This window comes from Piliocolobus tephrosceles, chromosome 14 (assembly GCF_002776525.5).
Source record: "Piliocolobus tephrosceles isolate RC106 chromosome 14, ASM277652v3, whole genome shotgun sequence".
NCBI classification, from domain to species: domain Eukaryota; kingdom Metazoa; phylum Chordata; class Mammalia; order Primates; family Cercopithecidae; genus Piliocolobus; species Piliocolobus tephrosceles.
This window is the reverse complement of record NC_045447.1, coordinates 82,114,075-82,131,882: the sequence shown is the minus strand read 5'-3', so window position 1 is coordinate 82,131,882 and position 17,808 is coordinate 82,114,075. Positions and strand designations below refer to the sequence as shown.

Sequence of the window (17,808 nt, the reverse complement as noted above, 5' to 3'; positions counted from 1 at the left end):
ATGTGGCAATTATAAGTAGAAGAGCCTTTCATTCTAGACTATACTGTTTGCTGTTAAAAGAAAACCAGATCCTTTCTCTGTACACCAAAATGACTGGTTAGAAGTTAAAAAGCATCAGGTATTTTACCTACCTTAGGCCAGATGATTGGTCTTATTGACTCTTTTTTTTTTTTTTTTTTTTTTTTTTGAGCGGAGTTTCACTCTTGTCACCCAGGCTGGAGTGCAGTGTCACCACATTGGCTCACTGCAACCTCCACCTCCCAGGTTCAAACGATTCTCCTGCCTCAGCCTCCCGAGTAACTGCGATTACAGGCACCCACTACCCCATACCAGGCTAACTTTTGTATTTTTAGTAGAAACGGGGTTTCACCATGTTGGCCAGGCTGATCTCGAACTCTTGACCTCAGGTGATTTGCCTGCATTTGGCCTCCCAAAGTGTTGGGATTACAGGCGTGAGCTACTGCGCCTGGCTGTAAAAACATTGTAAAAACAAAACAAATTCAAGTGTCTGATTTCATGTGCACCCAGCCTCCTAGGTTTGGAACATTGTCTCGTTAGTACAGTGTTTTATGTCTGTAGTCTCAGTGATCGCCCCATGATCTCATGGATTCCAAACAATTCAGGTAGCTTGGAGGTCACTTAACAGATGGCAAACGCCTTTTCATTCTAGCTTCTTTAACACCATATAACAAAGATTATGAGAGGTTACTGTAGCTTGAGGGAACTTATTTAAGCTTATAGAAAGTATAGTTAAAATTATACTGCTGAAAAGACACTTCTATTGTTGTCAAACTTTAATGTGTCTCTTTTTCATTGCAATATTACTTAGACATACAGGAAAATTAAAGCCCGCTGTGGTAGCCCTGTAGGTAAGTTCACATTTCTCTGTCAGCCTAGGAAACCGAAGAAGCCAACACTAGTTCTGTAGAGCCAAATTTTATCTCAAACTCTACTTCCCAGTGGATGACTTTCTCTTGATTAATCCATCATATTCTGCCAAGTAACAGTGGTTGTCCATTGGTTACTATCACTTACTAGGTATGTTCCAAAATTTTCAAACATGCAAATGTGTTAATTTGGCATAACAAACATACCAAAGTGTTTGGATAGATTTAAGAAACTGAAATCTACTCAGCAGGACAGGCTCTGGTTGGCTTTCTCTTTGCTTTTCTTTATCATAATGCCATCATTGTTGCTTCTTTCCCTTTAAATACATAGTAAATGGTGTTAAACTATTTAGCACATCCAGGCGGACATTATTTGATGAGAGGTGCTTCTTTCTTTTTTTGTTTATATTCCCAGGCTGAACATCAGGGTCTTTGCTGTATTTTAGGCAGCGTCATCTCGTTCAGGCGTTGCATATAATATGACTTTAAGGGATTATTTCTGCTTAAAGGTTTAATTCAAGATTTTGTGAAATTTTTTTAAAAAAGGGTTTTTTTTACAATCAAGGAAAGAAGAGTGAAAATGGGAGTGAATTGGAAACTTTTCAAATGTTGTTTAAAAATAGGTATGCCGTGCCCAATGTAAATATTTAATAAGTTGCCATGTGCCTGTCCTTATGTGAGAGCCACATAGTTTGAGAAAACACAAAGCAGCGAGCCTAGCACCTTAGAAGTCTTTCAAATGGTAAATTTCTCACCTCAAAGAGTTTACAATCCAGTTAAAAAACAACTTGGCATTCGAAGAAATGGGTTCAAATTCCTATTTTGCTACATTTGCTGTAGCAAACTCAGCAAGTCTGGTCTCTCAGTCTACTTGGACAGTGATCCCTGTGCCTGAGTGGTTTTGAAGAAAATTGAAATAATGTATGTAAAAACACCCTGACATACCGTAATTAGGTAAACAATAAATGGCTATTAAATATGAAAAAAAAAATAGATATGCCAAGTGTTAATGCTACCCCTTCTGAATAGAGCAGAAAGTAGTCTCTTCCCTTAAGAAAAGTTTTAGGTTAATCTGATAGGCTCCTTTGTCCTACTTTCCATGGTTATGAGGAGTCATGCATTTCATTACACACCTTTGCATAAATCATGAAGGACCAAACAATAGGTTCTCATGTCAGCCTGCAGCTCCTTCTCATGAAGTACCTGGAGTTCTCCTGGCCCACTGCAGCCAGGGCTGTAGTATCTGCTGGTCTGGTCAAATCTGAATTCTCCTGCTTCCTGTATCTTCCATGATACACGCTACTAGTGCATGAAGCTGTGGCTTTCCCCTTCCTTGCTTCAGGGTCCTAATTAAGAAGTTCTTAATCTCTGTTCAGAATTTATTCTAAAGACCACATTTTTAATCCGTTCACTTCATAGAAAAATTAGCTTCCTTCCAATTTGTTCTACAAGCTCCTGACTATGAGCTTCAGGAGAATAGGGGCAGTGTTTATCGCCACGTTATCTCCCCAGCTGCTACCATATAGAAGGTACTCAATAATGAGTAAATGATTACTGATTACCAGGAATACTGGTCAGTTTCTAGCTCAAGTGTTATGTGCCTATGTTTTCAGTGTGGTGCATCTCTCAGTGGGATTCGCCTTCTCTTCAGGCTGTGGCAATGGGAGGGGGTTTTGAACTTCTTTTATGAGAAGAGAGACTTCCTGCTTGGAGTCCTCCCTGGAGCAGATATTCATTGAGTAGCCTCAGGCTGCTGCCTTTGAAACCCCATAAATACCCCTTTATCATGGGGATTGTTAAATACTTTGTGCCTAACTCACAGCACCTATTAAGTATGTGTCCCTTTTGGACTATGTTGACCCAAATTCCTTCTTCAAGGATCATCTCAACTGTTAGGACTAAATCCACTGGTTTTACTCTTCAACATCTAAGTTAAATTTTCTTTGAGCAGAGAGTTAGGATATTTCAAATTTCTCCTTGTCTTTCTTTTAAATATGGTGCCCAAATTTATGACAACTGGCCAGCCAGTCACTTTACCTGAAGCAAGACAGAAGACACTTCATTCATTCTTATTACCAGCATTCATTCCTATTACCAACCAGTTAGCAAACCGAGAAGCTGCACATCCCAATGCTTTTGAGTTTCTTTCCAAGTCTGTTAAGTCCAGAGAATTAGCCCTAATAGGAATTACAAAGGCGACAGTTACAGATAATTTATTCAGTTCAGGCATTCATTTCGTGGAAAGTTTTAGTCCAAAACCCCACTTTCACAGAGACCGTATCTCTTTTTTACATTGTAAGCAATAATAAAGAAAATGAGCTTTCCACTTCTTACATATGTCTCCTGGGTTTTGTTTTATAAAATAACTTTTATTGCCTTTTTTATTATATACATAATGCATGTTTATTGTTTAAAATAGAAAATACACATAAGCAATGGGAAGAAAATAAAAATCACACATAATCCCACCATACAAAGATAACTACTATTAACACTTGCTGCATTTGCTGTGTATCTACTGTCACCCTTTTAATATGCCTTTATAATTTTTAAACAAAATCATGTGCTATTCTTTATATAAACTTTTTAATCGAAAAACATGTATCACAGATATCTTCCTATGTCATCAAATATTGTCATAAAATGTAATTTCAATGGTTGCATAGATTCCTTTATATGGATGTAATTTATGTGCCTCATTTTAATATTATTTTTATTGGTAGATTGAAAAAGTCCTGCAGCAGGGAGAGATTGGAGACTGTGCAGAGCCCTACCTGGTTATCAAAGAAAGTGATGGTGGAAAGGTATGGTAATTTGAGTATTGTTAAATGGAGACATCGTAGAAGAAGCTGCTATTTTCAGAAGTGTTACACAAAATAGTTCATGGGCTTTAGTCCCTAATGTGTCCCTATATAAGACACTATTACAATGTAATTCAATAAAAGAGGAAAAGGAAACTGGTCACTGACTTTTTTTTTTTTTTTTTTTTTTTTTAAGCAGTGTCTTCCTTTATCTCTCAGGCTGGAGTGCTATAGTGCAATCACGGCTCCCTACAACCTTGAACTCCTGGGCTCCAGTGATCCTCCCCCTTCAGCCTCTTGAACAGCTGGTACTACAGGCACATGCCACCATGCTTGGCTAGTTTTTTTATTTTTTGTAGATATGGGGTCTCACTGTGTTGCCCAGGCTGGTCTCATACTTCTGGCCTCAAGTGATTCTCCTGCCTCAGCCTCCCAAAGTGTTGGGATTACAGGTGTGAGTCACCACGCCCAGCCTGATGATGATGTTTTTAGAGAAATAAATCCTTGGATTTTCTAATGTTGACATACATCAAGGTGTGATCACATAACTTGTTTGGGGTAAGGCCACCCCCTGTTGTCTTCGTTCTGAGGCTCTGACTCGGCTGGTTGGGAGGTCCACAGAGGCCCCAAAACTAAACAGTGCCAGAGCTCTCCTGGCCTTCCTCCACAGCGTGGGCCCCTGCCCTTTCAGGTATGCAAATAACTGGGAATTGGCTGTCACTACCATGCGTTATATATTCATTAGCACAGCATAGGTGTTGAGCCTATGAAAAGGATATCTTTTCTTAGCAGCAATTGCAAAGATTCCCAGTGTGATTTTTAAAACATGGCCTTGGCTGGGCATGGTGGCTCACACCTGTAATCCCAGCACTTTGGGAGGCCAAGGCGCACAGATCATGAGGTCAGAAGATTGAGACCAACCTGACTAACATGGTGAAACCCCATCTCTACTAAAACTACAAAAAATTAGCCGGGCATGGTGGCACACACCTGTATTCCCAGCTACTCAGGAGGCTGAGGCAGGATAATCCCTTGAACCCAGGAGGCAGAGGTTGCAGTGAGCCGAGATGGTGCCACTGCACTCCAGCCTGGGCAGCAGAGTAAGACCCCGTCACAAAAAAAAAAAAAAAAAAAAAAAAAAATGGCCTTTCTGGAATAAGACCTACCTTATTAGTATTGTACTCTACAGACTCATAAATGTCAGGTGAGATATATTGAGCTCAAGGCATTTTTTTTTAATCTATCTTTTATTCTGAACTCAGAAAGAACACCTTGGAAGTGTTGTAAACTTCCTAAGGAGTTGTTAGGAAACTGTTTAGAACTTTTTGGAGTTTTCCAAGGCAACTTTTGGAGAAATAGGTTCACTTGGGAGCTTGATAGATGATAAACTAAACTTGATTTCAAGATTGTCTTATGCAAATCCAAGTCACATAGCCAGCCACCAAAAGAATTGGTAATCTGGTGTAATGAGTCCCTTTTTGTTTTTGTTAGCTAAAAGTATATTTTACTAATTAAATGTAGCCTTTTTGTAAACTCCTCATTTTTTAATCTTTATTTCCTTATCAGCTAGACTGGCCCAAGTGCGTCATTTTTCTGCCTGTTCACTGTTTTTATTTTTTAGTGGGAAGATATGTATTTACTCTTTTTAATGAGTAGGGTTTGGATTTTAGAGATGGCTGTCATATTCAGGTCGGAGGCAGTTGACTTGGTGCTGATGCTTGTTTCAGCTTGTTTCTTTCCATTTTCCTCCAGAGTAAAGAAAAGATTGAAAAACTAAAACTCCAAGCTGAATCCTTCTGCCAGCGTTTGGGGAAATACCGGATGCCCTTTGCCTGGGCACCCATAAGCTTATCAAGCTTCTTCAACGTCTCCACCCTTGAGAGGGAGGTAACTGATGTGGACTCTGTGGTTGGTAAGATTTTCACCTGCAGTGGGAAAGGGAGGGCTCCCCAGTGTGCCACTGCTCAGGTACACAGCTTAGTAGCTGGGGGCTGGGGGCACAGTGAGGTGTGGCAGGTAGAGAGGAAGAAGGAGATAAATAGAATTAAACACTATTACGACTGGATTACATATATTTGGACAGTGATCTCCAAAAGAAATCATCATGAACATTGGTAAAGATTAAGTATACTCATAGTAAGATTTTCTAGATAGTATGACACTTAAATAAGTTAATTTTTGGTAGCCACCCCCTCTCTAAAGTAAAACTTTAACAAGAAAATGTAGTAACCATCTGTAGCGTGTTAAGCAGAGACACCGTGGTTGATTCCTAAACCTGCAAAAAAAAAAGCCTCTGTTACAAAGCCTTCAAAAAGCAAAACTCGACAGGGCATGGTGGCTCATGCCTGTAATCTCAGCACTTTGGGAGGCTGAGGTGGGTGGATCACTTGAAGCCAGGATTTCGAGACCAGCCTGGCCAACATGGTGAAACGCTGTCTCTACTAAAAATACGAAAAGTTTGCTGGGTATGGTGGTGCACGCCTCTAATCCCAGCTACTTGGGAGGCAGAGGCAGGAGAATCGCTTGAACCAGGGAGGCAAGGTTGCAGTGAGCCAAGATCAGGCCTCTGCACTCCAGCCTGGGTGACAGAGCATGCCTCTGTCTCAAAAAAAAAAAGAAGAAGAAGAAAAGAAAAAAGAAAAAAACTCAAGTTTCCCAGCAAAATTTCTAGTTCTTTAAAGTTTACTTTGCCAAGTGCAATGAAAAAATGGGCATCCAAAGAATATCTATTTACTGTTAGTTTATTTAGCATATTTCTTTTTCATCATCTCACCCTTGATCTGAATCATTCATTCCTACGCTGCTTGGGTGTGGAAATTTTCAAAAGGGTTGCAAGTTTTCAAGTGGACCTGCCCACATCACCTGTGGTGGGATTTCTGTTTCCCTAAATGCTTTTGTATCCACCAAACATATAAGTCTGTGTTCACATTTTTTCATGCATTCCTTAAGCTAAGACTTAAGCCACTTCTGAAGTGCTACCTTGAGCAGGGAAGTGGAGGAAAGGACACTTTGTGATTGCTGCTGCTATTTTGGAGTTACTGGTACATAATCACCAGTCAGAACTCCTGGGTTATTTCTGGTTCGTCAATAACAAACCTCACTTTACCACATCCTGATCTTCCTGCCACAGCTTTCTTTAAAGTCATCTATGTAGACCCAAGTAACTTATTGATAAGAGTTATGTATACAGCTTAGAAGGCACCCCAAGCTAGGTAATTCAGGTATAGGGCATGCTGAGGCCTCAGTCATCTCTAGGTCAAGGATAACCTTACAACAAAGACTGATTCTTAAGGAGCAACCAGAAGATGCAAAGATGTCGTGTATTATATTGAGGCAGAATGGCAAGTTTAGGTGGGTAGAGGCAGCAAGAAATTCTAATTCAGCGTCATGGTAAGAATTAAGGATAAGAAGATATTCAAAGATAGGAGTTGGAACTATTCTAGTTCTAAGCAATTTGATTATTTACAACAGAACCTGTGAGTTTTTGCAATATAAAAGCAACAAGATCTCCACCCAAATCCCAAAAAGGGATAAGAAACAACTCCCAGCCCAAGTCTGGATGTGATTTGGGGTTCTAATTCCCATTGGGCAGATCACCCAAGGCAGAAACTCAACCTTGCTGCCTGGTCCACATAATGAGAGCAGAGGAACGCTGGGATTCAGAATGTCCACAGGCTGACCCCTGCATGTTTGGATCACAATCCAGAATGCCTTTAGGGGCATTTGAGTACATGCCTCTCCCAGTGGAATGCAAATATAGAAATAAAAGAAAAGCAAACAGTGTGCTAACTAAATAAAGCTTATCAGGAGACCCTGTTCTGGCCATAGCTCTGGACTCTTGCCGGGTGGCATCTGGTCTACCCTAATTTCCATGTGGGAGGGGCCCATGGCTGCTCCTGGCCTCTCTCCTCTGGTCAGAGGAGGATTAAGAACACCAACAGGAGGACTAAGAAAGGTAGGAGCCAATGGAAGGACATTTTCATTCAAAACAAGGATGGCCATTTTCAGTGTTCCTGATCAGTGGCTTTAAACATATATATTGTAGAGTTAATAACTGCTGTGTGTTTGAACAGAAAGGCATACTTTGGAATGACACTTGTTTTTCTTAAAGGAAGAAGCTCAGTGGGTGAACGGAGGACATTGGCCCAATCTAGAAGGCTTTCTGAAAGAGCCCTCTCCTTGGAGGAAAATGGGGTTGGATCCAACTTCAAAACCTCCACCCTGAGCGTTAGCAGCTTTTTCAAGCAGGTATCTCTTTACATTACAGTGTGTCTGGATTTTCCCCATACTGACATGGGCACTGGAACCCACACGAGGAGGATATGTAGTGATTAAGAGAGCAAATTAGTTAACCTCACTGTCTTAGTTCATTTTCTGCTGCTTATAATAGAGTATCTGAAACTGGGTAATTTAAAAAGAAAAGGAATTTGTTTTTTAAAGTTATGAAGGCTGAAAAATCCAAAGTTGAGGGCCCACACTTGGTGAGGGCTTTCTTGCTGGCGGGGCCTCTCTGCAGAGTCCTGAGGTGGAGCATGGCGAGCGGCTGAGCATGCTAGCTCAGGTCTCTCTTCCTCTTGTAAAGCCACCAGTTCCCCTCCTGTGACACAGATTAATCCATTAATCTGTGAATGGATTAATCCATTGTGAATGGATTAATCCATCATGAAGGCAGAGTCCTCATGATTCAATCACGTCTTAAAGGCCCCACTTCCCAACACTGCCACCACGGGGACCAAGCTTCACCATGAGTTTTGAAGGGGACATTCAAACCACAGCATTCACGAAGACTCAATTTCATTAGCCAGAAAACAGGAGCAATAGTACTTAACTTCATGTGGCTTGTAGGAAGGTCAGGTGACATGAGACCTGTCAAGCTCTTTTTAGAGTGCCTGGGATACAGTAAGTACTCAATGAATGTCAGCTATTTTAACTGGGAGAAGGATTAAGTTTTGGTCCTCATGATACAAACTGTCATCCTGTTTGAACTATCTTGGCCAATCCATTCATTAAGCTATGACAACAGTCTGGTTGGGACATCTTCCCGGTGGATCTCAGGGTTTCTTGGCCTGGCTATTCATGTGTAAGCTTCCACTTTCACTACTGCTTGATGTGCAAGTTTGCAGGGCTCCCTGCTCGCTCAGAGAAGGTGACCATTCCAGATGGTACTCTTCGTTAGCTCAGTAAACATCAAGACTATTAAAAAAAAGTTAAAACTTCCTAGACTTGTCAAATGTATACAGACAGAAAGTAGAATGATAGTTGCCAGGGTCTAGGGATAGAGGGGATGGGGAATCGCTGGTTAAAGGGTATAGAGTTTCAGATTTTTTTTTTTTTTTGCAAGAGAAAAGCGTTCTGGAGGTTGGTTGCACAACAATGCGAATGTGCTTAACACTACTGAATTGTGCACTTAGAAATAGGTAAGATGGGCCGGGCGCAGTGGCTCTCACCTGTAATCCCAGCACTGGGAGGCCAAGGCAGGTGGATTACTTGAGGTCAGGAGTTCAAGACCAGCCTGACCAACATGGTGAAACCCCGTCTCTACTAAAAACACAAAAAATTAGCCAGGTGTGGTGGTGCATGCCTGTAATCCCAGCTACTTGGGAGGCTGCGGCTAGAGAATTGTTTGAACTTGGGAGGTGGAGGTTGCAGTGAGCTGAGATTGCACTACTGCACTCCAGTCTGGGTGACAGAGTGAGGCTCCATCTCAGGAAAAAAAAAAGGGGGGAGTAAGATGGTAATTTTATGTTAGTTATATTTTGCCACACTTAAAATAAACTCACTTGGTCTGACTCTGTTTTGGAAAGTTTTCCATAGCTACAGTCTTCATGGAGCATTTAAAGGGGTTACATTAACAAACTGAAGTGCCAAAGGGATGCTGAGGGAGCCTGTGCACTGTGCCACATAATAGAAATTGTAAGGGTCGGAAAAGGTTTCTATTCAGCATACACCAATCTTATGACCTTGGAGGACAAGGTACTTAAGCAAGTCTGAATGGTCTCATTGGGAATAAGACATATCTATCTAATTACCTTACTGGGTCATTGTAAGGATTGGAGATCATGCATATGTGTCCCTTGGCAGAGTTCCTGACCCGTCTTGGGCATATGTGGGGGTGGGCAGCATTTATATTTCACCTTCCTGTTCAAGACAAATGTGAAGAAAATGAGATGGGAACATGCTTTCTCCACCTTCAAACATTTGAAGAGGAAAGTAAACTTATTCTGTATTGTTCCAGGGGGTAAAACTGGCATCAGAGGGTGAGAGTTATAGAGGGGGAAGCTTTTGGCCTGGTTTTCTAATGGTCAGACAGGCGTCCTTAGAGTACAGCAGAAGCCCCCATCCCAGAAGGACTGATGAGAGGCTGAGGCACAGTGAGTCATCAGTGACTGAGAAGGATTTAACAAGAAGTGGAACTCAGTGATTTCAGAGCTGCCTATAATCCTAATTTCTATGAAAGACTTGTGAGAATAAAACTTAAAGGTAAAAATCTTCCCAGAAATCGTTGGTCCCCAACCCAAGAGTCAAAGGTGCATGTACACTAACTCTGACTTTTCTCTTGGCAGGAAGGAGATCGCCTTAGTGATGAAGACTTATTCAAGTTTTTAGCTGACTACAAAAGATCTTCATCCTTACAGAGACGAGTCAAGTCAATTCCAGGTGTGAATGACATTTTTATCCTCTTTAGCTGTGCCCAACCGCTTATCATTAGACACATTCTTTGTCTAATGCCAGAATTTATAAAATCATGTTTGCAGCCATGGGCGGTGGCTCACGCCTGTAATCCCAGCACTTTGGGAGGCTGAGGCAGGCAGATCACGAGGTCAGGAGATCGAAAACATCCTGGCTAACTCGGTGAAACCCCATCTCTACTAAAAATACAAAAGATTAGCCAGGCGTGGTGGCAGGCACCTGTAGTCCCAGCTACTCGGGAGGCTGAGGTAGGAGAATGGCATGAACCTGGGAGGCGGAGCTTGCAGTGAGCTGAGATCGCGTCACTGCACTTCCAGCCTGGGCAACAGAGCGAGACTCCGTCTCAAAACAATAATAATAATAATCATGTTTGCCAAGTGAAATGTGAGATTTTGTGTTAGGGGTTAAGAATCTGAATTGTTCTGTTTTTGGCAAACCTATTAATGTTTTTAATTTTCTTAAAGGATTGATTTCGTAAACAAATCTTGTGCTTTAGATCTGGTTTCTCAGATAATAAGATAATTGTTTAAACAGAGGAGCCCCTTTAATCAAATAAAATATTATACTTAGCTTTAAAAAAGTGAATGTGAGATGCTTTGGTAGAAGGCAAAGGCACCTTCCTTATCCTCACTCAGCAGCCCTGGAGGTACTTCTGTAGCATCCTCAGGCCCACAGAAGCCAGTTTGGTTTTTTTGTTTTTGTTTTTGTTTTTTTTTGAGATGGAGTCTCGCTCTGTCACCAGGCTGCAGTATAATGGCACAATCTCAGCTCACTCCAACCTCTGCCACCTGGGTTCAAGTGATCCTCTTGCCTCAGCCTCCTGAGTAGCTGGTACTACAGGCGCCCACCACCACGCCTGGTTAATTTTTTGTATTTTTAGTAGAGACTGGGGTTCACCCTGTTGGCCAGGATGGTCTCAATCTCTTGACCTTGTGATCCACCTGCCTCAGCCTCCCAAAGCGCTGGGATTACAGGCGTGAGCCACTGTGTCCAGCTGGAAGCCAGTTTTAAAACTCCCAATTTTTACTGCTAGCAATGCATGGAAGTTACTTAACTATGTAAAATTATACTGTGGTAATTCAGGAAGGAACTTTAAAAATCCTCTAGTCCATTTCTTCTCATTTTACAATTTCTTGCTTTATATTTTATTTTATAGAGGCTAAATCTCAAAGGTTATCATGACATACTTTTTTCAAACTGTAGGAAATTAGCTCCAAAACTTTTTTATAGTACTATAGTTTGTTCTTATTTTCATGAAAGAAACACAGTGCAACAATCCTTCTTGATTCCTTCATAACATGGCAGTTTCTTTACTAGAACATTCCTATTTACTCCCATTAGGCTTGCTCAGACTAGAGATTTCTACAGCTCCAGAGATCATCAATTGCTGTCTGACTCCTGAAATGCTGCCCGTGAAACCCTTTCCTGAAAACCGGACACGCCCGCACAAAGAGATTTTGGAATTTCCAACACGAGAAGTATATGTCCCTCATACAGTGTACAGGTAAGAAACACAGGTTCAGGCCGGGTGTGGTGGCTCACACAATTATCCCAGCACTTTGGGGAGGCCAAGGCAGGAGGATTGCTTGAGACCAGCCTGGGCAACATGGCAAAACCCTGTGTCTACAACATATACAAAAATTAGCTGGGCATGGTGGTGCATGCCTGTAATCCCAGCTACTTGGGAGGCCGAGGCAGGAGAATAGCTTCAGCCCAGGAGGCAGAGGTTGCAGTGAGCCAAGATCGCACCACTGCACTCCAGCCTGGGAGACAGAACCAGACTCTGTCTCAAAAAAAAAAGAAAGAAAGAAAAGAAAAGAAAAAGAAAAAGAAAAGCAGGTTCTTGGAAAACCATTGAACTCACATTCTGAGTTTTATTTGAATAATGTTTTCTCATCCTTCAACCTGTCTTCCTACTTCCTAAGTTTTAGGAAAATGAAATGTGGTATTTATGTAATGACAGGTGATTGCCACATCTCTTTCTAAACATAGTTCACCTAATTCTCTTTAACAAGAAAGTGTTACTTCAGATGTAATTGTAGATTAGGATTATAGTGGACGTATGTTTTCCAGAGATTAAAAAAAAAAAATCTGCTAGTCATTACCTTCGTTTTCCTCTGTGCAGAAGGACATACTAGAAAAAGAGCAATGTGACCAAAATGTGCTAGTTGTCAAAAGACCTAAAGACTAGCTTTTTCCAATAGAATTTACAGCAATAACATAATAGTGGCACACATTCCAAAAGAATTTATGGCAGTAACAGAAATGTTCTATATGTGTGCCACCAGTACAATAGCCACTAATCACATGTGGCTGTTCAACATTTGAAATGTGGCCAGTGCAATGGAGGAACTGAAAAAATAATTTTAATTAATTTTAATTTAAAGTCAAGTAGCTGTATGTGTCTACCATATTGGAGAGTACAGAGCTAGACACTAAAGGCCTAACAGGTTGGGCTGTCTTGGTTTCTGAATTGCATATGGTGGCACCTGACCTATTCCATGTGGTCTGGAAGAAGTGCTTGTCAACACACATCTGCCGAAGGCATTAATGCTCATACAAGTCTTTATTTTGAGACTATTTCCCTTAATGCAGAAAATGATGCTGTCTATCAAAAGCATCTCTTCCCCACCATCCAGAAATAACATTGCTGTTTTCTGTGTTTTTATATAAAAGAAATACAGTGGTACTGATTCGGTTGAAGACTTCTTTATCCCCAGTCTCCAGTCACAGACTTGTACCTCACCTCCTAAACTTTTATCATCAGGAAATTATGTGTGTCCTATTTTTTCTCCTTTTACACACACTTACACACACACACATCTGTGAACACTCAATGCCATTATCTTTATATTCATTTAAAATGTACACAAATGACTTCACACTCTAGGTCAGGGGTCCCCAACCCCCGGGCCATAGACCATTACTGGTCCTTGGCCTGTGAGGAACCAGACCGCATAGCAGAACATGAGCAGCAGGTGAGTGAAGCTTCATTTACAGCCACTCCCCATTGCGTGCATTACCACCTGAACTCCTCCTCCTGTCAGATCAGTAGCGACATTAGATTCTCACAGGAGCACAAACCCTATTGTGAACTGCATATGCGAGGGATCTAGGTTGTGCACTCCTTATGAGAATCTAATGCCTGATAATTTGTGGCTGTCTCCCATCACCTTCACATGGGGCCCTCTGGTTGCAGGAAAACAAGCTCAGGACTCCTACTGATTCTATATTATGATGAGTTATATAATTATTTCATTATAGATTGCAATGTAATAAGAATAGAAATAAAGCACACAATAAATAGAATGTGGTTAAGTCATCCCAAAACCACCCCCATCCCCCGCTGCTACCCCAGTCCATGGAAAATTGTCTTCCATGAAACCGGCCTCTGCTGCCAAAAAGGTTGAGGTTTGCTGCTCTAGCTGTTACATTATACTTTGTTTTTGTCACTCAAAAGATTGATTTGTTTTTCTTTTTCATTTTTTCTTTTTTTGTTTGAGTATTACTATGAAGTCATGAGTCATTTTTCTTTCTACTTACCCAGATTTCCACAAATTTTACCAATGCAAACTTTTTAATGGCTTGCATTTTTAGAAATATCAATATTGATTCATATAAAGGTTTGTTGTTATTATTATTATTATTATTTTTGATATGGAGTCTCGCTCTGTCACCCAGGCTGGAGTGCAGTGGTGTGATCTCAGCTCACTGCAACCTCCGCCTCCCGGGTTCAAACGATTCTCCTGCCTCAGCCGCCCGAATAGCTGGGACTACAGGTACCTGCCACTGCACTCAGTTAATTCTTGTATTTTTAGTAGAGACAGGGTTACACCATCTTGGCCAGGCTGGTCTTGAACTCCTGATCTCGTGATCCACCTGCCTCAGCCTCCCAAAGTGCTGGGATTACAGGCGTGAGCCACTGTGCCCATCCAAGAGTTAAAAGATTTCTTTTAACTGTTGTATAGTATTCCTTTGTGAAAAAGCCATATTTTATTCATTTCCTTGTTGATATGTGTTTATGTCTTTTTCAAGTTTTCAGCTCTTACAAACACTATGGAGTAAGACTTTTTGTCTTTGCCCCTCTGTACACATTTGTGAAAGTTTCTTTAAGAAATACACCTAAACGTGAAATTACCAAGTCACAAGCAATATACATTTCAGTCTTAGCTTTCTAAAATTTTACATTTGCAGTCCTAACAGCAGGGTAAGACAATTCCCATTTTCCAGTTCCTCATCCGTACTTTCCAGTAGGACATATGTGGAACTAAAATGCAAAGAACTTCAGAGCTCACCTGATCCAAGCATCCCCACCCTTACATTTCCGGATGCACAAAAATTAAGACCCAGAAAGGAAAAGTGAATGGTTCCTTGAGATCAAAAATTACAGTGAGGTGGCCAGATACAGTGGCTCACACTATAACCCTGCTGCTTTGGGAGGCTAAGGCTGGAGGATCGCTTGAAGCTAGGAGTTTAAGATCAGCCCAGGCAACATAGTGAGACCCCATCTCTACAAAACATTTTAAAAATTACCCAGGTGTGGTATCGTGCGTCTCTGTAGTTCTAGCTACTCAGAAGGCTGAGGCAGAGGATTGTTGAGCCCAGAAATTCGAGGTAACAGTGAGCTATGGTCGTGCCACTCCTCTCCAGATCAAGCAACAGAGTGAGACCCTATCTCTAGAAAAAATAATAGTTTAGAAAATAAAATTATAGTGAGAAATACAAGCAGCTATTCACACAGTTAGGAATGGAGAGTTCTTCATTACAGTATTTAGGAGGTGTACACATATTTCCCCATTTAATCCTTCCTGGAGCAGCTCTTCATTTTCAATCCTCATTCCTTACATCTAAACTTAGTCCCCAAGTTTCCCTCCTAGATGAGATTAGCATTCTTAGGATGCAGTAGTTTCAATTCTCTATTCCTTAAAGGAAGATGAAGACATGAAAATGTTTGCTTATGGATGCTTTGTATCTTTTAGAAAGTTTATCCTATAATTGGGGAAGAAATGCTTGTGGCATTGGAATAGATTTGCACCCAATGAATTCTATAGTTATTCAACTTCCCCTCAGCATTTAGTCACCCACAGGTGGCATTTACAACGCTGTCTACTCCTTGCTGCAAACATTATCCCTTAATTACATCACAGTGGGACTTAGAATGCATTAGCGCACTGAATGATTCAGAAATGTAGGAGGGCAAAGAAGGACAAGTCTGGACGGTTTACAATGGACCCAACTTGTCATCATGAGAAACAGACCCGCAAATACAGAGTTAATATTCTTGAGCTGTACTGGGCACTGTAGAAGTGCCAAGGACACCCCGTTAGAAATGCCAAGGCCACCCTGTTAGAAACCAGGTCTTCACTCTGGGGAATGACAGAAGAGACTTCTCTCTAGTATGGTTGTGGCCCTTTCTCTTGGCTCCCAGGTCGCCAATATTTTATAGTCTATTTAAGGAAAGAGAGAGAGAATGAACTTGGTTCAGAATCTTCATGAACATTTCACAGAATTTAGGAAGCATCTTGTCTAAATCTCTTGTTTTAAATTTTTGGTTTTCTTCTCCAGTTCTTGTGTGCTTTAGAGTGGTTTTGATTCGATTGGTCTTGACAGTTCCCCAGTCCCAGACGAGTGTCCCCTTTCCTGCACCTCCCCCCCATCCACGACATGAAAATGGAAAGAATCCAGTGAGGTCTGAACCCCAGATAAAATTGGCAAGCTCAGTTTGCCTTGGGTGACCTCACCTTTTCATTTCTGTCCATTTGCCTCTCTTTTTGTTCCTTGCCATCGCCCCATACCTCAAAAAACCTGGGCCTCGTGGCCTTTCTATACTGATCTCCAAAATAAAAGTCTCTTTTCAAGCAAAGATCTCTAAACTCATTCGCTATGGTATCGATAACAGGTGTGGATTAGTCTTATCACTCCCAAGAGTATTACCATTTTGTTCCGGGTGCGGTGGCTCACGCCTGTAATCCTAGCACTTTCGGAGGCTGAGCCGGGTGAATCACCTGAGTGAGGTCAAGAGTTCGAGACTAGCCTGGCCAACATGGTAAACCCTCGTCTCCACTAAAAATACAAAAAGTAGCTGGGCATGGTGGTGGGTGCCTGTAATCCCAGCTACTCAGGAGGCTGAGGCAGGAGAATCGCTTGAACCCAGGAAGCAGAAGTTGCAGTGAGCTGAGATCCCGCCATTGCACTCCAGCCTGGGCAACAGAGAAAAAAAAAAAAAGAAAAAAAAAAAAAAAGCATTATAATTTTGGTAGGGACAGCAGTTCCTATTTCTTAATTGAAGAAATCCAGATTTCTTCTCATTCCAAGAGTCTGTCAGGTAACTTTCACTGTTGATGTTGCTATTTCCATGCCAATCAATAATCCTGGTCATAGTTGTATCCCTTAAAGAAATCAAATAAATGAAAATGAAGATTTGTGGGGCAGATAAATTCAGGGATATTTCTTCATTTATAGAGGATTCACCTCATGAATTTGAAATATGGCTTGACTTATAAAAAGTTGATCTACCTGGAACTTGTAGACAATACATCTATCGGGCCAAACAATAAATGCTTACACTGAGAAAGCCAGGTTTGGGATTTCAAATTCGTGTGCCCTTAACATAAACTGCAGAGCCCCCTTGGGTGGAGGGAACTATTACCTGGTTCTAATGGCGGATGTCATCTGGCCTTGAGTGCCAGTGGTAACCAGAGTCACACATTTGAGGATTTTGGTATTGATGAGGGTTTCAGTTGAACATCACTTGAGTTGAACTCCAGTTATCTTTACCTCTCTTAAAGGAGCAGCTGCCACAGAGCCTCAGGTGAAGTTGGCTTGGGATAGACCGGCATTGCCTTCCAGTCCCCAGCCTCACCTTCCTCCCACCTCTTCACTGCCTCTTTTCTTTGCCCTGCCCCTTCAGGTGTCCTATGCGGGGCACCATTCAAGTTACATTCTATTGTATTAGGTTGGTGCAAATGTAATTGTGGTAATGTGTGAGTGCTGCCCTGTGTCTCTACCTTATTCAAGTTTCTTTAAGGAACAGCTGTAGATGAGTTCTGGTAGAACTGGGTAGTGCTCCCGGAAGTATCCCCATGGGTCAGTGAGGGTTGGGCATTCATAAAATAAATGCTTACTCTAACAATAGAGACCAACTTCTAGAGCCAGAAGTGTTTATCCCAGGAATGACCAGGGGCTCCCAAACCAGGGCCTTGGGCCCTCTGCAGTGCCATGTGCAGCCTCTGTGGGTTAGAGGCATGGAGCTAGATCAGGGTCCCCTGAACCACAGTCAGGCAGGAGGCTCTGAGAAATCAAAAGCAGAAGGACAGAAATTCTGAAAGCAGAGCAGAACAGCTGGAAAAACTGAGTTGATGAAAAGGATTATCTAAATCCAAGCTTGGCATTCCTTGCTCTGTGTTCAGATTAAGAAAATACTAGTGGTT

General features: G+C 41.6%; 1 protein-coding gene across 6 annotated transcripts in view; it reads left to right on the top strand.

Annotated features, from left to right (window-relative positions):
* Positions 1-17,808, top strand: part of DOCK8 (dedicator of cytokinesis 8) — a 238,921-nt gene that overhangs the window by 102,773 nt on the left and 118,340 nt on the right. For all 6 annotated transcript variants that reach the window (XM_023213223.3, XM_023213218.3, XM_023213224.2 and 3 more), the window contains 5 exons: positions 3,611-3,691; positions 5,441-5,600; positions 7,800-7,936; positions 10,252-10,345; positions 11,720-11,882. In XM_023213223.3, coding sequence (XP_023068991.1) covers positions 3,611-3,691; positions 5,441-5,600; positions 7,800-7,936; positions 10,252-10,345; positions 11,720-11,882 — 635 coding nt within the window. The remainder of the gene's footprint in view (positions 1-3,610; positions 3,692-5,440; positions 5,601-7,799; positions 7,937-10,251; positions 10,346-11,719; positions 11,883-17,808) is intronic.